Source organism: Coenobita brevimanus, chromosome 61, assembly GCF_032717465.1.
Source record: "Coenobita brevimanus isolate Jiangsu-jjx chromosome 61, ASM3271746v2, whole genome shotgun sequence".
Classification (NCBI taxonomy): Eukaryota; Metazoa; Arthropoda; class Malacostraca; order Decapoda; family Coenobitidae; genus Coenobita; species Coenobita brevimanus.
The window spans coordinates 34,191,074-34,209,655 of NC_137014.1; the positions used below are offsets into that span (position 1 = coordinate 34,191,074).

The 18,582-nt window shown below is 40.9% G+C and overlaps 1 protein-coding gene across 1 annotated transcript in view; it reads right to left on the reverse strand.

Moving 5' to 3' along the window:
• The window catches only part of meigo (Solute carrier family 35 member B1 homolog meigo), an 89,080-nt gene that overhangs the window by 22,449 nt on the left and 48,049 nt on the right, over positions 1 to 18,582 (reverse strand). Inside the window, exon 6 of the mRNA XM_080275314.1 lies at positions 8,256 to 8,382. Coding sequence (XP_080131440.1) covers positions 8,256 to 8,382 — 127 coding nt within the window. The remainder of the gene's footprint in view (positions 1 to 8,255; positions 8,383 to 18,582) is intronic.

An 18,582-nucleotide genomic window follows, 5' to 3' on the forward strand; every position in this document is an offset into this window, starting at 1 on the left:
GATGAGCAGTCTTATCAGAATTCTGGAAATACTAGATCAGGGAAAATGTCTCCATGATGATATCCAACACTCAAAAAATTCCTGAGGCTTTCTGAATTGCACATATTCTGGATGATCCCACACTGTCCTCTATTAACCCCTTAACCGTGAGGCGTCACTTTCGTGACGCTTGGGAACAAGGGATCATACCGTGGGGCGTCACTTTTATGATTCTGTGTTATTTTGAATTCGCCCGGGCTTTCAAGTGGTGGCTTGTATCATCTATCAGTACTGCCAATGTCCAACACTAGTCAGCACTCCTAATCTCATCTGTACTCCCATCCATTGTCGACAATTTAGCCATTTCTCCCCGTTCTTGACTCCCCTCCCTACCTCCCCTCCATTACCCTATCCTCTCGCCTACCCGACCGTGCTACGCTATGTAAATCTTCCCTGGAATTTTCCACTGATTTCATCCATTGAAATAAGCCCTATGCCATATTCTTAACAAATAATATATACAAAAAAGAAATAAGGTAAGTAAGAGTGCCATACACCTGGAATTGGCTAATTATCACCTGACAACACCTCACATGCACTCGTTCTCTAATTTTCGCTGTTTATTTCCCCTTGAAATATGCCGTATAATCTATTCTCGTAATAAAAATATATATAAGAAAGGAAAGGAGAAGCCTAAGTGCTATTTACATTCACCTGGAACTACCTAATTATTGCAGGCCACCACAATGTGTTCTACACTAAGTAAATCTTCCCTGGAATTTTCCACTGATTTCAACCATTGAAATAAGCCCTATGCCCTATTCTTATACCAAATAATATATACAAAAAAGAAATAAGGTAAGTGATAGTGCCATACACCTGGAATTGGCTAATTATCACCTGACAACACCTCATGTGCACTCATTTGCTAATTTTCGATGTTTATTTCCCCTTGAAATATGCCGTATAATCTATTCTCATGATAAAAATATATATAAGGAGGGAAGGGAGAAGCCTAAGTGATATTTACATTCACCTGGAACTACCTAATTTATTATGTATTGTCTAGATTTCCTGCCAATCATTTCATAGCTATATATTAGCAGCTGTCACAAGGCTGACATTGGCAGTATTGCACTCCCCCTAGAGGCAGGCCACCAGTATCAGTTTACTGTCATCTTTCAAGGTGAAAGTACGTCGGATACGCACCTGTCAAATTCCGCTGCTTTTTAGCTCCATGCAAAGGGCCCTGTGACCTCTACCCCCTACTAAACCTCGTGTGGAAAGAGGTAAAGGGCTGACAAATGATAGAGAGTGACTACGATCTTTCTGGTGAGTAAAACAGTGCAAGTGGAAATGTAAATTATGTGTAAATAATGTGTAAACAGCAAATGAAAGCAATGAATGTAAATATAAGTGAACAGTGGAAAATAGTTTTATAAGTTACTGCAAGTGACAGTGCCTAACACTGTGTAAATAAAATTGAAATGTAAATACTGTACAGTAATCCCGTATGTTTCGCGGATTTTTTTTTTACGGTTTTGCCCTCTCGCGGATTTTCTTAGCATTAATAAGTTCAAAAATATCCTTGAATATACGGAGAACAAAAAATGTGAAATTCCCGCCGTTTCCAATTGTAGCGCGGTAAACTCACGCCACCATCTATCCCTTTCCCACGGTCCCTCTGCCCTGCATCCCTCAGTCCACGCCTGTCTGCCTCACCTGCTTGGTGCACTAGTAACCGCGCTGTAATACAAGCCACTTGGTCTCCCACGTTATTTCCACATGGCCCCAGGACATAAGCCAGCCTCACTGAAGGCTAATAATACAATCAGTAAGAACTCCAAAGTGACAAAACGATCAAGAAAAGTTATGACCTTAGCAGAGAAAATTGTGTTACTGGACAAGCTAAGAAGTGGCATGAGCTACGCCGCATGCGGTCGTGAGTATGGAGTGAACGAATCGACAGTGCGTTACATTAAGAAAAGTGAAAAAGAAATAAGACATGCAGTTGCTAGCTGTGCATCAACGTCAGCAAAGGTGTCACAACATGTTCGTGATAATGCTCTGATTAAAATGGAAAAGGCTCTGAACATATGGATTGAAGATTTGAACCGCCGACATATTCCTGTTGACACAAATTCGATCAGAGAAAAGGCCAAGGATTTGTACAATCATTTCAGTGATGGAGAGAGAGATGGGAAGCACACATTTATGGCTAGCAAAGGCTGGTTTGAGAACTTTAAGAAGAGATTCTCACTCCACAATCTCAGGATTACTGGCGAATCAGCCTCTGCTGATCACGTGGCAGCAGAAACGTATCCAGCAGAATTTGAAAAAATAGTGAAGGACATAGGGTATCTGCCGGAACAAGTTTTCAATGCCGATGAGACTGGGCTGTGGTGGAAAAAAATGCCCAGCAGAACTTTTATATCTCGAGAGGAGAGACAGGCACCTGGATTTAAAGCTCAGAAGGACAGAGTATCGCTGCTATTCTGTGGGAACGCAGCTGGTCATATGATCAAGCCTATGCTGCTATACAGGGCTAAAAAACCACGTGCACTTAAAGGGAAAGACTTGAATCAGCTGCCAGTGTTTTATCGTAGCAACAAGAAAGCGTGGATGACGGCAGTATTGTTCAGTGACTGGTTCCATAACTGTTTTGTTCCCGAGGTTGAAAGATACTTGAAGGCAAAGGGGATAGACTTTAAAGTGCTGCTGGTAATAGATAACTGCCCAGGTCACCCTGAATCAATTAAATTTGCACACCCTAACATCGAGGTAGTTTTTCTACCAAAGAACACCACATCACTCATTCAGCCACTTGATCAGGGCATCATTGCTGTTTTCAAGGCAAAATACGTGGCACGAAGCTTTGCTATGATTAGACAAGGCATAGAAGAAGGAGATAACATCAAAATGTGGTGGAAGAAATTCAACATAGCCAACTGCATCATGTTAATTCAACAGTGCCATGAGGAACTCTCTGCTAGCTACATCAACTCCTGTTGGAAGAAATTGTGGCCTTCAGTCGTGAATGACTTTGCAGGATTCCCAACTGTTGATGCTGAACTTATAAGAATTAAAAATCTTTCGAGGACTGTCGGAGGTGAAGGGTTTTCTGACCTGCAAGAAAATGAAATTCAGGAGGAACTGCTGGGGAATGCAGGAGAAGAACTGACGACTCAAGAATTGGAAGAACTGCTCAATGAAGAAGAGAAAGATGAAGAGGAAGAGGAATCTGGTATAAACGAGTTACCACAGGCGTTGACACTAGAAAAGCTTGGGGAAATCACTCGCAGTATGAGGCATACTATCTCCCTACTAATGTCATATGACCTATCACTGGACAGGGCATTAAAAGTGAAGAATGGGATGGAAGCCGTGTTTGCTCCCTACCATGAAATAATGAAGGAGATGAAACGTGAAAGAGAGCAACTTCCAATAACTATGTTTTTCTCAAAGAAAAACCAACGCAGCCCTGCATCTGCCCTGCCATCTACATCTGGCAACTCATCCTCTCCTGCCTCACCACGCATGGATGATTCATGCATGGAGGACGAGTCAGCTGATGATCCCTGTCCTAACTCCCCTGCCTCGTCTGATGTCTCTGAGTGAAACTCTTCTGTAACTAAAGGTATGTAAAATGATAACAAACAGACATTAACTAATAATATTCCTGTACTTATAGACGTGAATTAAAGTTTTATGTGGTGCACACCTTGGGAAAAAAAATATATATATATACTGTATACGTACAGTACGTGATACTGAGCAAAAAAGTCAGGTAACAAGTTTAATAATTTCAACTTAACTTGTGGTGTAATGATTGAAAAATCATTTTGTCAGATTGTGAGTCTTCGAGTGGCGTTGGTGGCTGGCAGCAAACAGTAAATAGCTGGCAGTGGTCGGGGGAGGTGCGACTGTGTGAGTTGGGGGACATACGACCATGCGAGTGTTTGCTATCACCAGTTACTGCATCTTTTTATTTTGTACTGTTTTGTGAATAAATGTGTAGATAATTGTGTATTACAGTACGGTGTTTACGTTTTTCCTTTATAATGGAGTATGTACTTTCAATCTTGTAAGAAGGTATTTCGGGATGAGTATGGAGGTTTCGGGACAATTCGCTGTCAAGGCAAATCGCCGTCACAACAAAAACAAGACAATTCGCCTTCATTAATGAAGATAGCTATGGACGACGCTAGAATATAATTCAAAGGCGACTACAGCGAGGAAGAAACAAGTTAATTATTGACTAAAGGTGCAACTAATAAATAATATCCAGAGCCTACGCTATTGAACATAGACTTTGCTGGATCCCCCTGAAATATAGTTATTAAAGTATCGATTAATTAATAATAAGTATATTTATAAAAGAATTGATTAATTAATAATAAGTATATTTATAGAATGGCGGGGAATCGTCCATGTTTTGAAAGGGAATTGTCTGACGGCGAATTCTCTCGCAACCAGTATGGACATGGACTGTGTGATGGATAGCATGTTGGACACAAGTGCAAGATTCAATTGTTAATAGAGTATTCGCGTATTTGGCATTTCGCGGGGGTTACAAGAACGTAACTACCGCGAAATATGCGGGATTACTGTAATGAAAATAAAATAGAGAATGTAAATAGAAATGTAAATGAGTAGTGTTATAAGAATACGAGTATATATACAGTAAAAGTCCTATTATTCGGCAGCTGATTGTTCGGTAGATCCGACATTTCGGCAGTTTTGAGAAATAGTCCCATTTACGAAAATCATTGATTGTTCGGCAGATGTCCGGAATCATCTCGGCAGTCTAGGAGGTGTTATCTGTGGCTTGTAGGCCTAATGTTTCATTACACTTCTGTATGTTCACTAATTTCTATATTTTTATTCAGATTCAGGTATAGTACTGTATTGATTACAATATTGCACAGTATCATACACTACAGTAACCACCCCCACCAAATTAGCGAGGGTTACGTTCCAAGCCCCCACGCTAATTCTTGAAATTCTTTCATTCTTGATGCCTTCCTGAAAATGACACCGGTAACTGAGTAGCCCATGAACCACTGACACTGTAATGCATTACCCATAAATAAATGTTGCTTGTTAAATTAGTTTCCCCGTTGTTTTTAGCTGTACGGCTGTGACAGCTCTAGTATTTTTATTCCTCAGCATAATGGTGGAAGGGACTGTCCTGTTTAACTGAACCTAACCTAACCGAGTTTAACTGTACCTTATAATTTAACCAAACCTAACCTAACCTAAAGTAAGAAAAATACTTAAAAATAAACTGGAGGAATATGAATTGCTAAGGTCTCTCTGATGAAAGTTAAACGTACATTTAGTGCTCATTCTTTTGTTTGTTTTTGTGCTTAACGTGAAAGAGAGAGCATTGATGCAAACAGTAATATATCCCATTAACCCCTTAATAACCTCCGGCACTGAACAACCTTTTACAGTACCGATGTCAGTGATGTTAAGTTAGTGTGAGCTATAAAGAAAACTGAACAATTATGGGGAGGGAACGAAGGTCAGTGGTATGTTTACATGACTACGTTACGATTCCAAGCAGTTAGGCGGTCGGTTAATCTCAGATGTTTTCGCCCATTTGGTAAATACACCGTAACTTTATCAATCTTTCCGTGACTCCTAGCGAATCATAGCATGGGTTTAGGAAGTTAAATAACACATTGCAAGGTGAGCCAGACGATTATCTTCCCATCTTTAAGAAAAATAAATTGATTTCAGAAGAATGGAAGAACTTTACGTACTCAGAAAGGGATTTAATTTCTTCCATTTTCTTATAAGATGTGAAGATAATCGTCTGGCGCACCTAGAAATGTGTTATTTAGCTCCCTAAACCCATGCTATGATTCGCTATGATTGACTGGAGAATTGATAAACTTACGGTACATTTACCAAATGGGCGAAAACATCTGAGATTAACTGACCCCCTGACTGCTTGGAATCGTAGCATAGAGTCGTGTAAACATACAAGTGACCTTCGTTCCATTCCCATAATTGTTCACAGTTTTTCCATAGCTCACTAACTCGACATCGGTACTTTAAAGGGTTGTTCAATGTCGGAGGTTATTAAGGGGTTCATGGAATACATTACTGTTTCGATCAGTACTCTCCTTTCACATGTAAAAAAAAAAAAAAAAAAACGAACAAGAGTGCTAAATGTAATTTATGACTTTCATCAGAAAGACCTTACCAGTTCAGATCCCTTTATTTTATGCAATTTTCCGACTATTTTATTTTGTTTGGAAAAAGTACTGTATACAGTACTCACTCCAAACATATTTGTAATAATATAAGTAGTGATGAGTTCACCAATACAAGTGATATACTGAGCTGGTAGGTAATATTCCGTATCATTTCGGCCATCCATGAAGTGTTATCTGACTTGTAGGCCTACTGTGTCATTACCCTTGTATATGTTCACTAATATATATATATATTTCAGATTCAGGTATAGTACTGTATTGATTGCAGTATTGTACAGTATACAGTACTCTCTCCAAACACAGTTGTAATACCGTACCATAAGTGGTGATGAGTGTTCACCAATATATTTAAGGTACTGAGTGGGTAGGTTTTTGATTATTCGGCAAATCTAATTTCTCGGCATCATCCTGGTCCCATAGATGCCGAATAATGGGACTTGTACTGTACTAGGAGTAATGAAAGTGAAAGTTTCACTCTAGCATGTATGAATACTATAAGTTATGAGAGTGAAGGTGAAAGTGACATTCACTCTCAACGCTAGTATACAGGATGAGAAAGTGAACGTTACGTATTTTACTGAAAGAGAAATTGAATGCCTACAGTGACAATAAACTACTATTACTGAAGGAAACTTATGGATAAAGACTGTAGATATATATAAGTGTTATATAGTAATAGAAATATAAAGTGTGAGGAGTTTTATGAATAATAAATGACAGAACACCAGCGGCGAACGATCGCAAGTGGGAAGGTCATACGCCCTCGTAATTTTCATTGCTTTCACAGTGTTTTGTTTGGGGGGGTATGGATTCCAAACTATCTGAGAATCATAGAATAGTGTTTCCAGTGATAATATCAGGCTGTGGTAATCATATTATGGGTTGTCGGGAAGTGTAAAGTGGAGACTTCATTACCCAACTTCAGAGGTCTCCACAAATCCTACGGTACTCGACGAAGGCTCAACAAACATCCCAGGAGAAAGCTGAAAGTATGTGCCATAAGCATATGTAATTTTAGTATTCTAGGACTAATAACTGATTTTTGGCAAATATTTTTAGAGAGTCTGTCGGAGCACGAATATGCCCGCGGGAGCCACAAGTCAAAGCAAAACAAGCCCGTGGTTTAGGGGTTAAAGACATGCTTAATGTATTAAACTGTGACATGTTATCTAATGACAAATGAGAACAGAATGTAAAACAAATGACAAAATTATAAGTATAAGCTCTGAATAATTAATCAGTATACATTAAAAGCAGGGTACATGGATAAAGTGTGTGACAATGTGAGCAGGCAAAGATTATGGAAAGTTTCACATATGTACTGTGTGGATGGATAACTGAAGAATGCTGTGATGGTGGTGACGGACATGTAAAAGTAGGTGTATGTATGGGTAAGTATTTCAACTACTGTGTTAGAGTGAGACAAGAGTGTGTAATGTCTCTGTAGTTGTTCAATATCCTGTACTATATATATACAGTATATACAATATACAGTAAACTCTCAATTATCCGTCGTCACAATACCTGGCCCAACATTAAAGCTGGCATTGTTGGCTTTGCTCTAATAAAGCAATATCTGGCATAATTATGCAATACCCGGCACCAAAATGGGACATAACCAGCAATTCTATGCAATATCTGGCACTAAGGGATCTCAACCAGCTCGTAAACAGTAGCCAACTAGCGCTGTAGTACTGTACTGTATCATTACTGTATTTTATGTTTAATTTTCATCTTTTACTTTTTTTCCATCTTTTACTTTATAGGACAGAGGGCTGAAACAGATAACAACAAAATATCTGGCTGGATGCCAAATAGTGAACTGATGAAGGGTACTATGCAATATGTGACGTTTCATGTTCTTTGGTGTAAAGCTTGGCTGAATTATGTCAGATAACTGAGTTTCCTATACATATGGGCAAGATTAAAATGACAGTATAGTATCATTAACTTTCAACTGTAAACAGTGCACCATCCTAAAATGGCAAAATCTAGTCTAGTCTGATTCAATATAATAATGTAACCTTTTGATAAGCAATTCTTACATACCAACAGCAAGATAACCAATGGAGAAGAGGTTCATATTGAGCATCATGTGACCTGACTTGGTCTTGGACTCAGCAATCATCCGCTCTTGCACTGCCCCTGTTAGGCCATCCATTGTTAGTGACAGCAGCTGGAAAACGTGCACAAATGTTGAGATCAAAACACAGCAAAATAGCTGTATGGAAAATTCTAAAGAAAAATATTTCCTTAAGTTACTCTCCATTTTCTATATATATTAACAATAATGCAAGTGATAAGATACATTATTTTACTTTCTAATTTTATTACTCTTGTCTTTCATTTGTTTCATCAAAGTCTTTCATTATTATCACCTCCAACACCATGCTTCCTCCTGAGAACCTCCTAACAGGAAACAGCCAAGACAAAACTGTATTAAGGCCACTTTGTCCAAACATGCTTCTCACACACACTGTCACTCTTCTCCCTCTCCCTTCTCTCTCCCCAGTACTCTTCTCCCTCTTCCTTCTCTCTCCCCAGTACTCTTCTCTCTCTTCCTTCTCTCTCCCCAGTACTCTTCTCCCTCTTCCTTCTCTCTCTCCCCAGTACTCTTCTCCCTCTTCCTTCTCTCTCTCCCCAGTACTCTTCTCCCTCTTCCTTCTCTCTCCCCAGTTCTCTTCTCCCTCTTCCTTCTCTCTCCCCAATGAACAATTCTACTCTTCCTTCTACATTTTATTCACTCTCTCTTCTAACATTAACCATTCTTTTATTTCTAAAGACTTTTGTCAACCTATTTATGTAAATTCTTTTATCTATCTATCTATCTGTCCATCCAATCTTTTTTTGCCTCATGAAATAAAGGGTGCAAGGCTAGGCTACTCCACTCCCAACACTTAGGATGAGGATTACCAGCTTCACTTGACCTTTAGTAAAACTTTACCAGCCTCACTTTCCTTGACTGGCATTATGTATGCAATAAATCCCAACTGCCTCCTCAGATGCAAACCTTCATGAGTCCCATCCAGGGTCTCCAATGCCACTATAGGTGAGATCCTCCATTGTAGAACAGGGCAATTACATCTATGTGGATCTTACAAGATGCCGCGCTTTCGATAGATTCTGGGTTACACAGTGTCATCACTGTCAAGGCTTTGGTCATACATTTGAGAGATGTTCTAGGAAAAGTGATGAAACTAAATGTGTCTTTTGTGCTGGAGCCCATAAATCTAAGGACTGTAGTAACAGAAATTCTCCCAAATGCATCAACTGCTCCTCTTTAAGACATCAAGATGCTAATTCAAAGTCACAGGTGGCTGCCCATTTTGCTTCAAGTAGAGAATGTCCAATTATGATTTCTCATAGGAATAGATTGATTGAAAACACCAATTTTGACCATTCAAAAAACTGACTACGTCCCTCTTGAACCAGTTAAGGATGGGTCTTTTAAATATTTGTTCCATCCGTAATAAGATAGACTATATTAATGAAACCCTAAATCAGCACGAGCTTGACATATTGTGCTTGACTGAAACCTGGTTGTATGAGTCTGATATCGATATTATTCGTAATGCCTTGCCTAAGACACATTCTATTATTAGTATTCCCAGGCCTGCTGCTGACTATCCAGGAGGAGGCGTAGCACTCATCTACTCTGCAGCACTTGCAAACGTTTCTCTCATTGACTCTGAGCTGACCCCATCATCATTTGAATTTATGGAAGTATTAATAAATTTCCATCAGAATACCATTAGAATTGCAATTGTCTATCGACCAGGTCATCCGGGCAGAGATCGAGGTTTAATGGAGGAGTTTGGGCAGTTTCTTGAAGGGTTTTCTCTTAGATCTGGAGGACTTCTTGTTTGTGGTGATTTCAATTATTGGGTTGACAGTCCAGAGTCAAAACCATTTTCTTCAGAATTCCTTGAGTTGATCACCCAGAACAATTTTTTCAATCATGTGAGTAATCCAACTCATGTCTCAGGACATGTCCTTGACTTGATCTTGTCCCCTGTTGGTTGCAGGCATGTATCAGATGTGGAGGTTGACTCATTTGACCCCCTCATCTCTGATCATGCTCTGATCACTCTTAGTTTTGATGTCCCGAAATCACCTTCATATAAGAAGGTCATCAGGTTCAGAAATGACAACAATGTTGACCACCAGTTGATGTGTTTTGAAATTGATCAACATTTAAACTCCATCGATTCTTCAAGTCTTTCTTCTGGTGAATTGGTTGATATTTACAACAACGAGCTCAGGTCAATTTTTGACCATTATTGTCCTGAGGTAGTAAAAACAATCACTGTACGTGATAATTCTCCGTGGTATGGTCCATCCATTAATTCTTTGCGTAGACAACGTAGAAGGGCAGAACGTGAGTGGCGCTTGCAGCGGACCGAAGTAACTCGTTTGCGTTATGTTTTTGCGAGAAGAGCAGTCGTTCACATTGTAAAAGCCCAAAAGGCTAGGTATTATCGAAATAAAGTTGATTCATGTGGTGGTGATCCAAAAAAATTGTCTGCAGTTGTGAACAATTTGGTTGGTCAGAGGAATGTAATTGTTAAACCAACTTCTTTATCTGATGCCCAATTAGCTTCTGATTTTGCTTCATTTTTTACAAGTAAGATATCTCGCATAAGAAGTGATTTAGACAGCAGTTCTCCTAATGAAGTGTACTCAGTTGACTTCCAGCCACGGTGCACCGGGGATCATTTGCTTTCAACATTTCATCCACTGGATGTAAACAAAGTCAAATGTTACATCAGAGAACTTAATAAAACATTTTGCTCACTCGATCCATGTAACATGTCACAACTGCCTGATGTGTATAAGCATGCTGCAGACTTTATCTGCAACATAATAAATAGATGCTTCTTAGAAAGTAATTTTGTGCAGTCTGAGAAACGTGCTTTGCTTAGGCCCCTAATTAAGAAACCTGGCCTTGATGTCGAGAGCATGACAAATTATCGTCCTGTCTCTAACCTGTCTTTTTTATCCAAGATTACTGAGCGGGCCATACTTGACCAACTCTTACCGCTACTGGAACACAACAGAGTTGTTCCTGTTGTTCAATCAGCATACAGAAAATACCATTCGACTGAAACTGCACTAACAAGGATTCAGAGCGACTTGGTGGCAAACACTTGTAGTGGGATGTCCTCTCTCCTAGTTCTTTTGGATCTGTCTGCAGCTTTTGATACAGTAGATCATAAACTACTGTTGGATGATCTGTATTTTTATGGCGTTCGTGATAGTGCCCTTTTGCTCCTTAAGTCGTTTCTGTCGGACAGATCTCAGAGAGTGGTTGTTGATTGCGTTAGCTCTGATTCTGCTCCTCTTCTATTTGGAGTCCCTCAAGGATCAGTTTTGGGTCCAATTCTATTTACTATCTACACAAGTAGTTTATCGTCTCTACTTGATGCTCATGATGTGTCCTATCATTTTTATGCTGATGACACCCAGCTCTATGTTAAGATGTCAGATATCAACGATACTAAGATAAAGTTTGAATCTCTAATGTCTGATATTAAGATTTGGATGGCTAAGAGGAAACCTAAGCTGAATGATGGTAAAACTGAGATCATCATCATCAGAGGAAACAGAAGGGGTGATGACACTGACAATGCCCTTGCTTTGAACATTGGCGTGTCACAGCTGCATCCAGTCAGTTCTGTTCGAAATTTGGGTGTTTATTTTAATTCTAAGTTAAATTACAAAGAACACATTAATCAGGTTGTAAGAGGGTGTAACTTGCATATCAGAAATCTGTATTCTGTGAGAAGATTCCTGAATAGACAGTGCCTCCTAACATTGGTCCATGCAGTGGTCTTGTCTCGTGTTGATTATTGTAATTCACTGTGGGTTGGCCTTCCAAATAATATACTAACAAAAGTTCAGTCTGTGTTGAACAGGGCGGCACGGCTTATCTTTGGTCTCCCCGAGAACCTCAACTACCCCGTTTCTGATCGAGTTGCATTGGTTACCAGTAAAGGCTAGAACTGAATTTAAACTGTATCTTATTACATTCAAGGTTCTTAAGTTTGGTGAACCGAAGTATCTTGCTGAATTATTAAAACTCCCATCGACACGCCCGGGTGTGATGTTATGCAGTGAAGATGATTCCTTGCATCTTGATGAGCCAGGAGCCATTCGCCAGTCATCTTTCTCTGATCATTCTTTTGCATATAGAGCCCGTAGATTATATAACAGATTGCCATTGTCCATAAGACAACTCTCTACTGTTGAATCCTTTAAGAGACAGCTGAAAGCCTTTCTTTTTTCAAAATGCTACGACCTGGAGAGAGGTACTATGACATGATTATAGGGTTTAATTTTTGCCACTTTCATGTATATATGATGTAGCTTGTATTATATACAAGAAATGTCACAATTCTTGTAACTGTAAAAATAACGAGCGCTAGTGAATTCCCAAATGGAAGAACTGGCGCTTTTGAGAAACAAAAGGCCAGATTATTATTATTATTATTATAGTCGCAGCGCACGACTCTGAGGTTCTCATTATCGTACCCTAGCAACCTACCATTCAAAAGAGCGTCCGATTTCATATCATACACAAATCATGTTATTTTGCATAAGTATACTATACACGAACATATTATACAGTAGGGCACCAACTTTCGCTACAGCAGGATTCGCGGAATCCACTTTCGCGGCATGCACCAAATATTCCCTAACTTCCACTTTCGCTTGAAAAAAATCGATTTTCGCGCACAAATTTTGGGTTTGGGACAATATTTTGAACTTTGAATTTCCTGCACCACCCGCCCGCAACCCACCGCCATCTTGAATGACGTCATGTCAACACTCTGTCCACCCATTCCCGCCATTGTGTACGAGCGTGCTAGCTCCACTGTGTTGGATTCTCACGGTTCAATGGCCTCTACTAAACCTGGTAGTGTGGGGAAAGGGCCTGGTGGTGTGGGGGAAGAGCCTGGTGGTGTGGGGGGAGGGCCGGGAGGCAATGGTGGTGATAAAAAGTGGCCAGGACATTCAAAGTCGGGAGGAAAGACCAAGGCTAAAAGAGAGTATCGTGTTGGAGTGAAGAAACGGCAGTATAATAATGAAATGAAAAGGAAGATAGTTGAGCACATGGACAAGGGCGCAAAAAACAGTGAAATCTGCCGTATATTTAACATCCCAGAATCGACAGTAGCGAGGCAGCAAGAGGTGGCGCCAATACGTCTGGCGTGGCTAAATAAGCCAGCCATGCGCCTCGGATACTTACCCCCAACATCCATTAAACACCTCAACCTGGTCTCTGTGGTATGTTTCTCCTCATATAATGTGTACTGTACAGTTTTTATTGTTTGTATCTCACAATGCAATGTACAATAGTGATTTGATGTACTGTAGTGCAAGTGAAAATGAAAATCTGATGTTACTTTAGGATAACCGGGAACCAATTAGCCTTTTTGCCATAAAGACAATGCCCCAATTTTCGCTAATTCCACTTTCGCGCATTATTTTTGGACCCAATTAGGCGCGAAAATTGGTGCCCCACTGTACATAAATTACATGCGTCTCATATTATACACGAAATCAGACGCACTTCTGAATGGTAGGTTGCTAGGGCATGATAATAACAACCTCAGAGTCCAGCGCCGTGACTACAGTATATGATCCACAAGACTGAGTTGTCAAGTGTTCATTTGTTCACAACCTGGTCTGGGCTCATATTCTCATCGGTTTAGGGGGCTTTCCAGAACTACTTCCTACACATTTTACCCTGCAAGTTACACCTTACTTATCTCATATGTTATTTATATCTTACCAGCACGAATCAACAGTTACTGTACAAGAACATAAAGTATCAGATACATAAAGTACCAAATACAGAAACTACTTATTTATATCTTACCAGCACGAGTCAACAGTTACTGTACAAGAACATAAAGTATCAGATACATAAAGTACCAAATACAGAAACTACTTACTGCATTCCGTGGTCACCATATAACCACATGACGTCTTGCAACATCTCTATCTATCTATTGCCAGACGCCTTAATCCCGTAAGGCGTGGCCACAAACAAATTGCCTCCACGTCACCCTGTCCCCCACCACTTCATTGCTCTGCTCCCAATTCACACACCCCTCTCATATACCTCTCCACTCCATCCCTCCATCTCATCCCTGGCCTTCCCCTAACTCTCTCCCCCTCCACCTCACTCACATACACTCTCTTCGTCAGTCTCTCACTCTCCATCCTCTCCACATGGTCAAACCACTTCAATGTGTTTCTCCTAACACTTCCCATCATGTCCACATCCACACCACAACCCTCCTTTACATCCTCATTTGTCAGTCTGTTTCTCCATGTGACTCTACAGGTTCCTCTCAAATAACTCATTTCCACTGCTCTCACTCTTGACTTGTGTCCCTCCAACAAAGTCCAAGCTTCACGTCCATACATTAGAGTTGGTATCACAATACTGTCATGTAATAACTTTTTCACTTCCATGCTCACTTCCCTGTTTCTTATCACTGCCTTCAACGATCTAGCAACCTTTCTCCCTTTTTTTTCCCCTTTCAAGCACTTCACCCTCCAAACTCCCATCCTTACCCATCACACTACCCAAGTATTTAAACATACTCACATTTTCCATTTCCTCATAATCCAACCTCACTGTACGCTCCCTGACTTCACCTCTCTCGAAGACCATCACTTTACTCTTCCCTACATTCACCTTTAGATTCCGTTTCTTACACACTCTCCCAAACTCATCCACCAAGCCTTGCAGCTCCCCTTCGTCTTCACTTAACAACACAGTATCATCTGCAAATAACAGTACAGGGAGTTTCCAAACACTGCCCTCTCTCATTAGGGCCACTCCAACATCCACTGCCCTACCTTGTATCTCTTTTATAACCCCATCCATGAACAGATTGAACAGCCATGGAGACATGACACATCCCTGTTTCAACCCAACCTTCAAACAGAAAAACTCACTCAGTTCACTATCCACACGCACTGCAGCCTTAGCACCTTCATACATACTCTTCACAGCATTCAACAACGTCCCATCTACTTATATATTCTTAATACTTTCCACAATCCTTGTCTATCCACCCTGTCATATGCTTTCTCCAAATCCATGAAGGCCGCATACAACTTCTTTCCCTTCTCTAGAAACTTTTCCACTAAAGATCTAAGAATGAATATCTGATCTACACAACCTCTTCCCTTCCTAAAGCCTCCCTGTTCTTCTCCAACTAATTCCTCTGTTATTTCCCTATCTCCGTCAATAAGTATCCTACCATATACTTTTCCTATTACACTAAGAAGACAAATACCCCTATGATTACCACACAATTCATTTTCCCCTTTCCCTTTGTACAAGCAAATAATTATACCTGACTTCCAATCCTCCGGGACTCTACCTTCCTCCCAGGCCAATCTGCACATCTTCCACATCCATTCTACTACCATCTCTTCCACATGCTTCAGCATTTCACCACACACTCCATCAATTCCTGGGGCTTTCCCTATTCTGACTTTCTTCATTGCTTCCACAACTTCCATCCTACTGATTTCTTCGTGTCTTCTCACCTCCTTCCTTCTCCCAGTCATTCTCCAGCCACTTATACTTGCATTACTTTCATTCTCTATGTTCAACAATTCATTAAAGTGTTCTCTCCATCTGCTCACTTTTTCTCCCTTCTCAACTAGTAATCTATCATTTTTATCTTTCACTCCCCTACTAACTTCATTGCCACCCTGTCTGACTCTCTTTACCTCTTTCCAGAACATTTTCTTACATTCCATCCACTTGACACTCAAATTCCTCATCCACTCTCCTCCTACCCTCTCTTACTAATCTTTTCACCTCTCTCTTCCTTTCTACATATAACTCTCTCTTCCGTCTCTCAGCTTCTTCCACGCCCCTATTTCTCAACCATTCACTATATGCTTTTTCTTTTGTGCCACAGCCTGTCTCACCTTTTCATTCCACCATGCTGTTCCTTGCACCCCCTTTCGTCTTCTCTTCACCCCACATACCACCTCACATGCTGCACATATTTCTTCTGTGAATATCTTGCATAAACCTTCCACGTCCCCCATCTGCTCCAATTCATATTTACGCGATCGTTCCTCCACTTCTCTCTTATATTCTCCCTTTTTCTCATCCTCTTGTAACCTCTCCACTCTCCTTGCATCTACTCCTTACTCCCGTGCTTCCCTTCTTCTATATCTCCATTTTACTTGGACCTTGATTCTGACCACCACTTGGTGGTGGTCAGAAAGTCCACTTCCCCAACCTCTATATGGTCTTGCATCCATTACACATCTTCGCATCCTTTCATCCACACACACATAATCAATCATTGCCTTCCGTTCATTCAGTTCACCACCCACCCTTCTCATCACTCATCATGTATACCTGTGGATCATTTTGTGCCTCAAGAGGGTATTGGCTATCACCAACCCCCTCCCAGCACAAATGTCCACTGAAGCACTGCCATTCTCATCTATTTCAGCAGGCACACCCCACTCACCGAGTACTCCATCCACCTTCACATTCCCTACTTTACCATTCATATCACCATTTCCATTCAAACTTTTCCATGCACACTTCCACATTTGTCCAGAACTCTTCTCTCACTCTGCTTGCACGATCTTGCGTTGGCACATACACGCACACAATCATCCACATTTGTAATCCAACTTTCAGTCTTACCCACACAATCCATGAGCCAACTGATCCACACACTCTTATATTCTTCTTCTGTCTGTTACTCACAATGATAGACACTCCTTCTTTTGCTCTCTCATTCTCACCTATTATTGCACGTATACCCCATCCATACTCCCATTCTCTCACACTCTCACCTCTCCATTTAGTTTCCGTTAATTCACATACATCCACTTTTGCACCCTCAAGCACCTGGACAATCTCTCTCTCTTTCACCTCATCATTTGCACCCCTTACATTCCACGTCACCATCCGTATCATGTCCTTTGTTCAGTCCTGGTCCAAGGCTTCTTGTTCGTATTTTTAGTTAGTTGTTTTCCGGGAAGGGGCACTAACCTTCCACCAGCCCACTTGCTGTCACGTTGGGAACACATGTCAGTTGGTTATAAGGTTACCATCCAGCATTGTAAATGATTTCCTGGTTTACAGGAAATCATTTGGGTTGCCACTCGATGTAGAGCTACCCTAAAAACAGGGTACCACTACACTAAGTGGGTGGATGATGGGTGTCCCCACCTACCAGCCTCTCTCACCTCTTCATTCAACCTGCTGTTCCCTGCACCCCCTTTTGTCTTCTCTTCACCCCACACACCACCTCACATGCTGCACAAATTTCTTCTGTGAATATCTTGCACACACCTTCCAAGTCCCCCATCTCTCCAATCCATTTTTACCCAATCGCTCCTCCACTTCCCTCTTGTAACCTTTCCACCCTCCTTGTATAAACTACGTCCTCCTGTCCTTCCCTTCTTCTATTTCTCCATTTCATTTGGACTCTGATTCTGACCACCACCAAGTGGTGGTCAGAAAGTCCACTCCCCCAACCTCTACATACTCTTGCATCCATTACACACCTTCTCATCCTTTCATCCACACACACATAATCCATTATTGACTTCCATTCACTCAGTTCATCATCCACCCTTCTCATCACTCGCCATGTATACCTATGGATCATTCTGTGCCTGAAGAGGGTATTGGCTATCACCAACCCCCTCCTGGCACAAATGTCCACTAAAGCACTGCCATTCTCATCCATCTCTGCAGCCACACCCCACTCACCGACTACTCCATCCACCTTCACATACCCTACTTTTCCATTCATATCTCCAATCAAAAACTCTCTCTCATTCCTTTCAAATTTTTCCATGCACACTTCCACATTTGTCCAGAACTCTTCTCTCACTCTACTTGCAAGATCTTGCATTGGCGCATACACGCACACGATCGCCCACATTTGTTGTCCAACTTTCAATCTTACTCAACTACCAGGAAAAGACACCTCACCCAGCACCTTTCATTTGTTGTGAATATTAAGAGATTGGAATGTGGTGAATGGTTTGGCTGGAAAATATACTTCACACAACTCTTACTAATGTATGCAGGCATGACGAAATTTGTCCGAGTGCAGCAAAAATAAAGAATAAGAAATGTCATCGTAATGAGCAGGCTACCTAGTGGCAACCTCATCACATGCCTACTTGAAATATCAGAAGTATGTTGAAATATGATGAATGCTGAGTGTTGTAAGAATGGCATAAGTAAAATAACTATGGACAAGCCTATCTCTGTCTATCTATTGCCAGACGCCTCAATCCCGTAAGGGGTGGCCACAGACAAATCGCCTCCATGTCACCCAGTCCCCCACCATTTCACTGC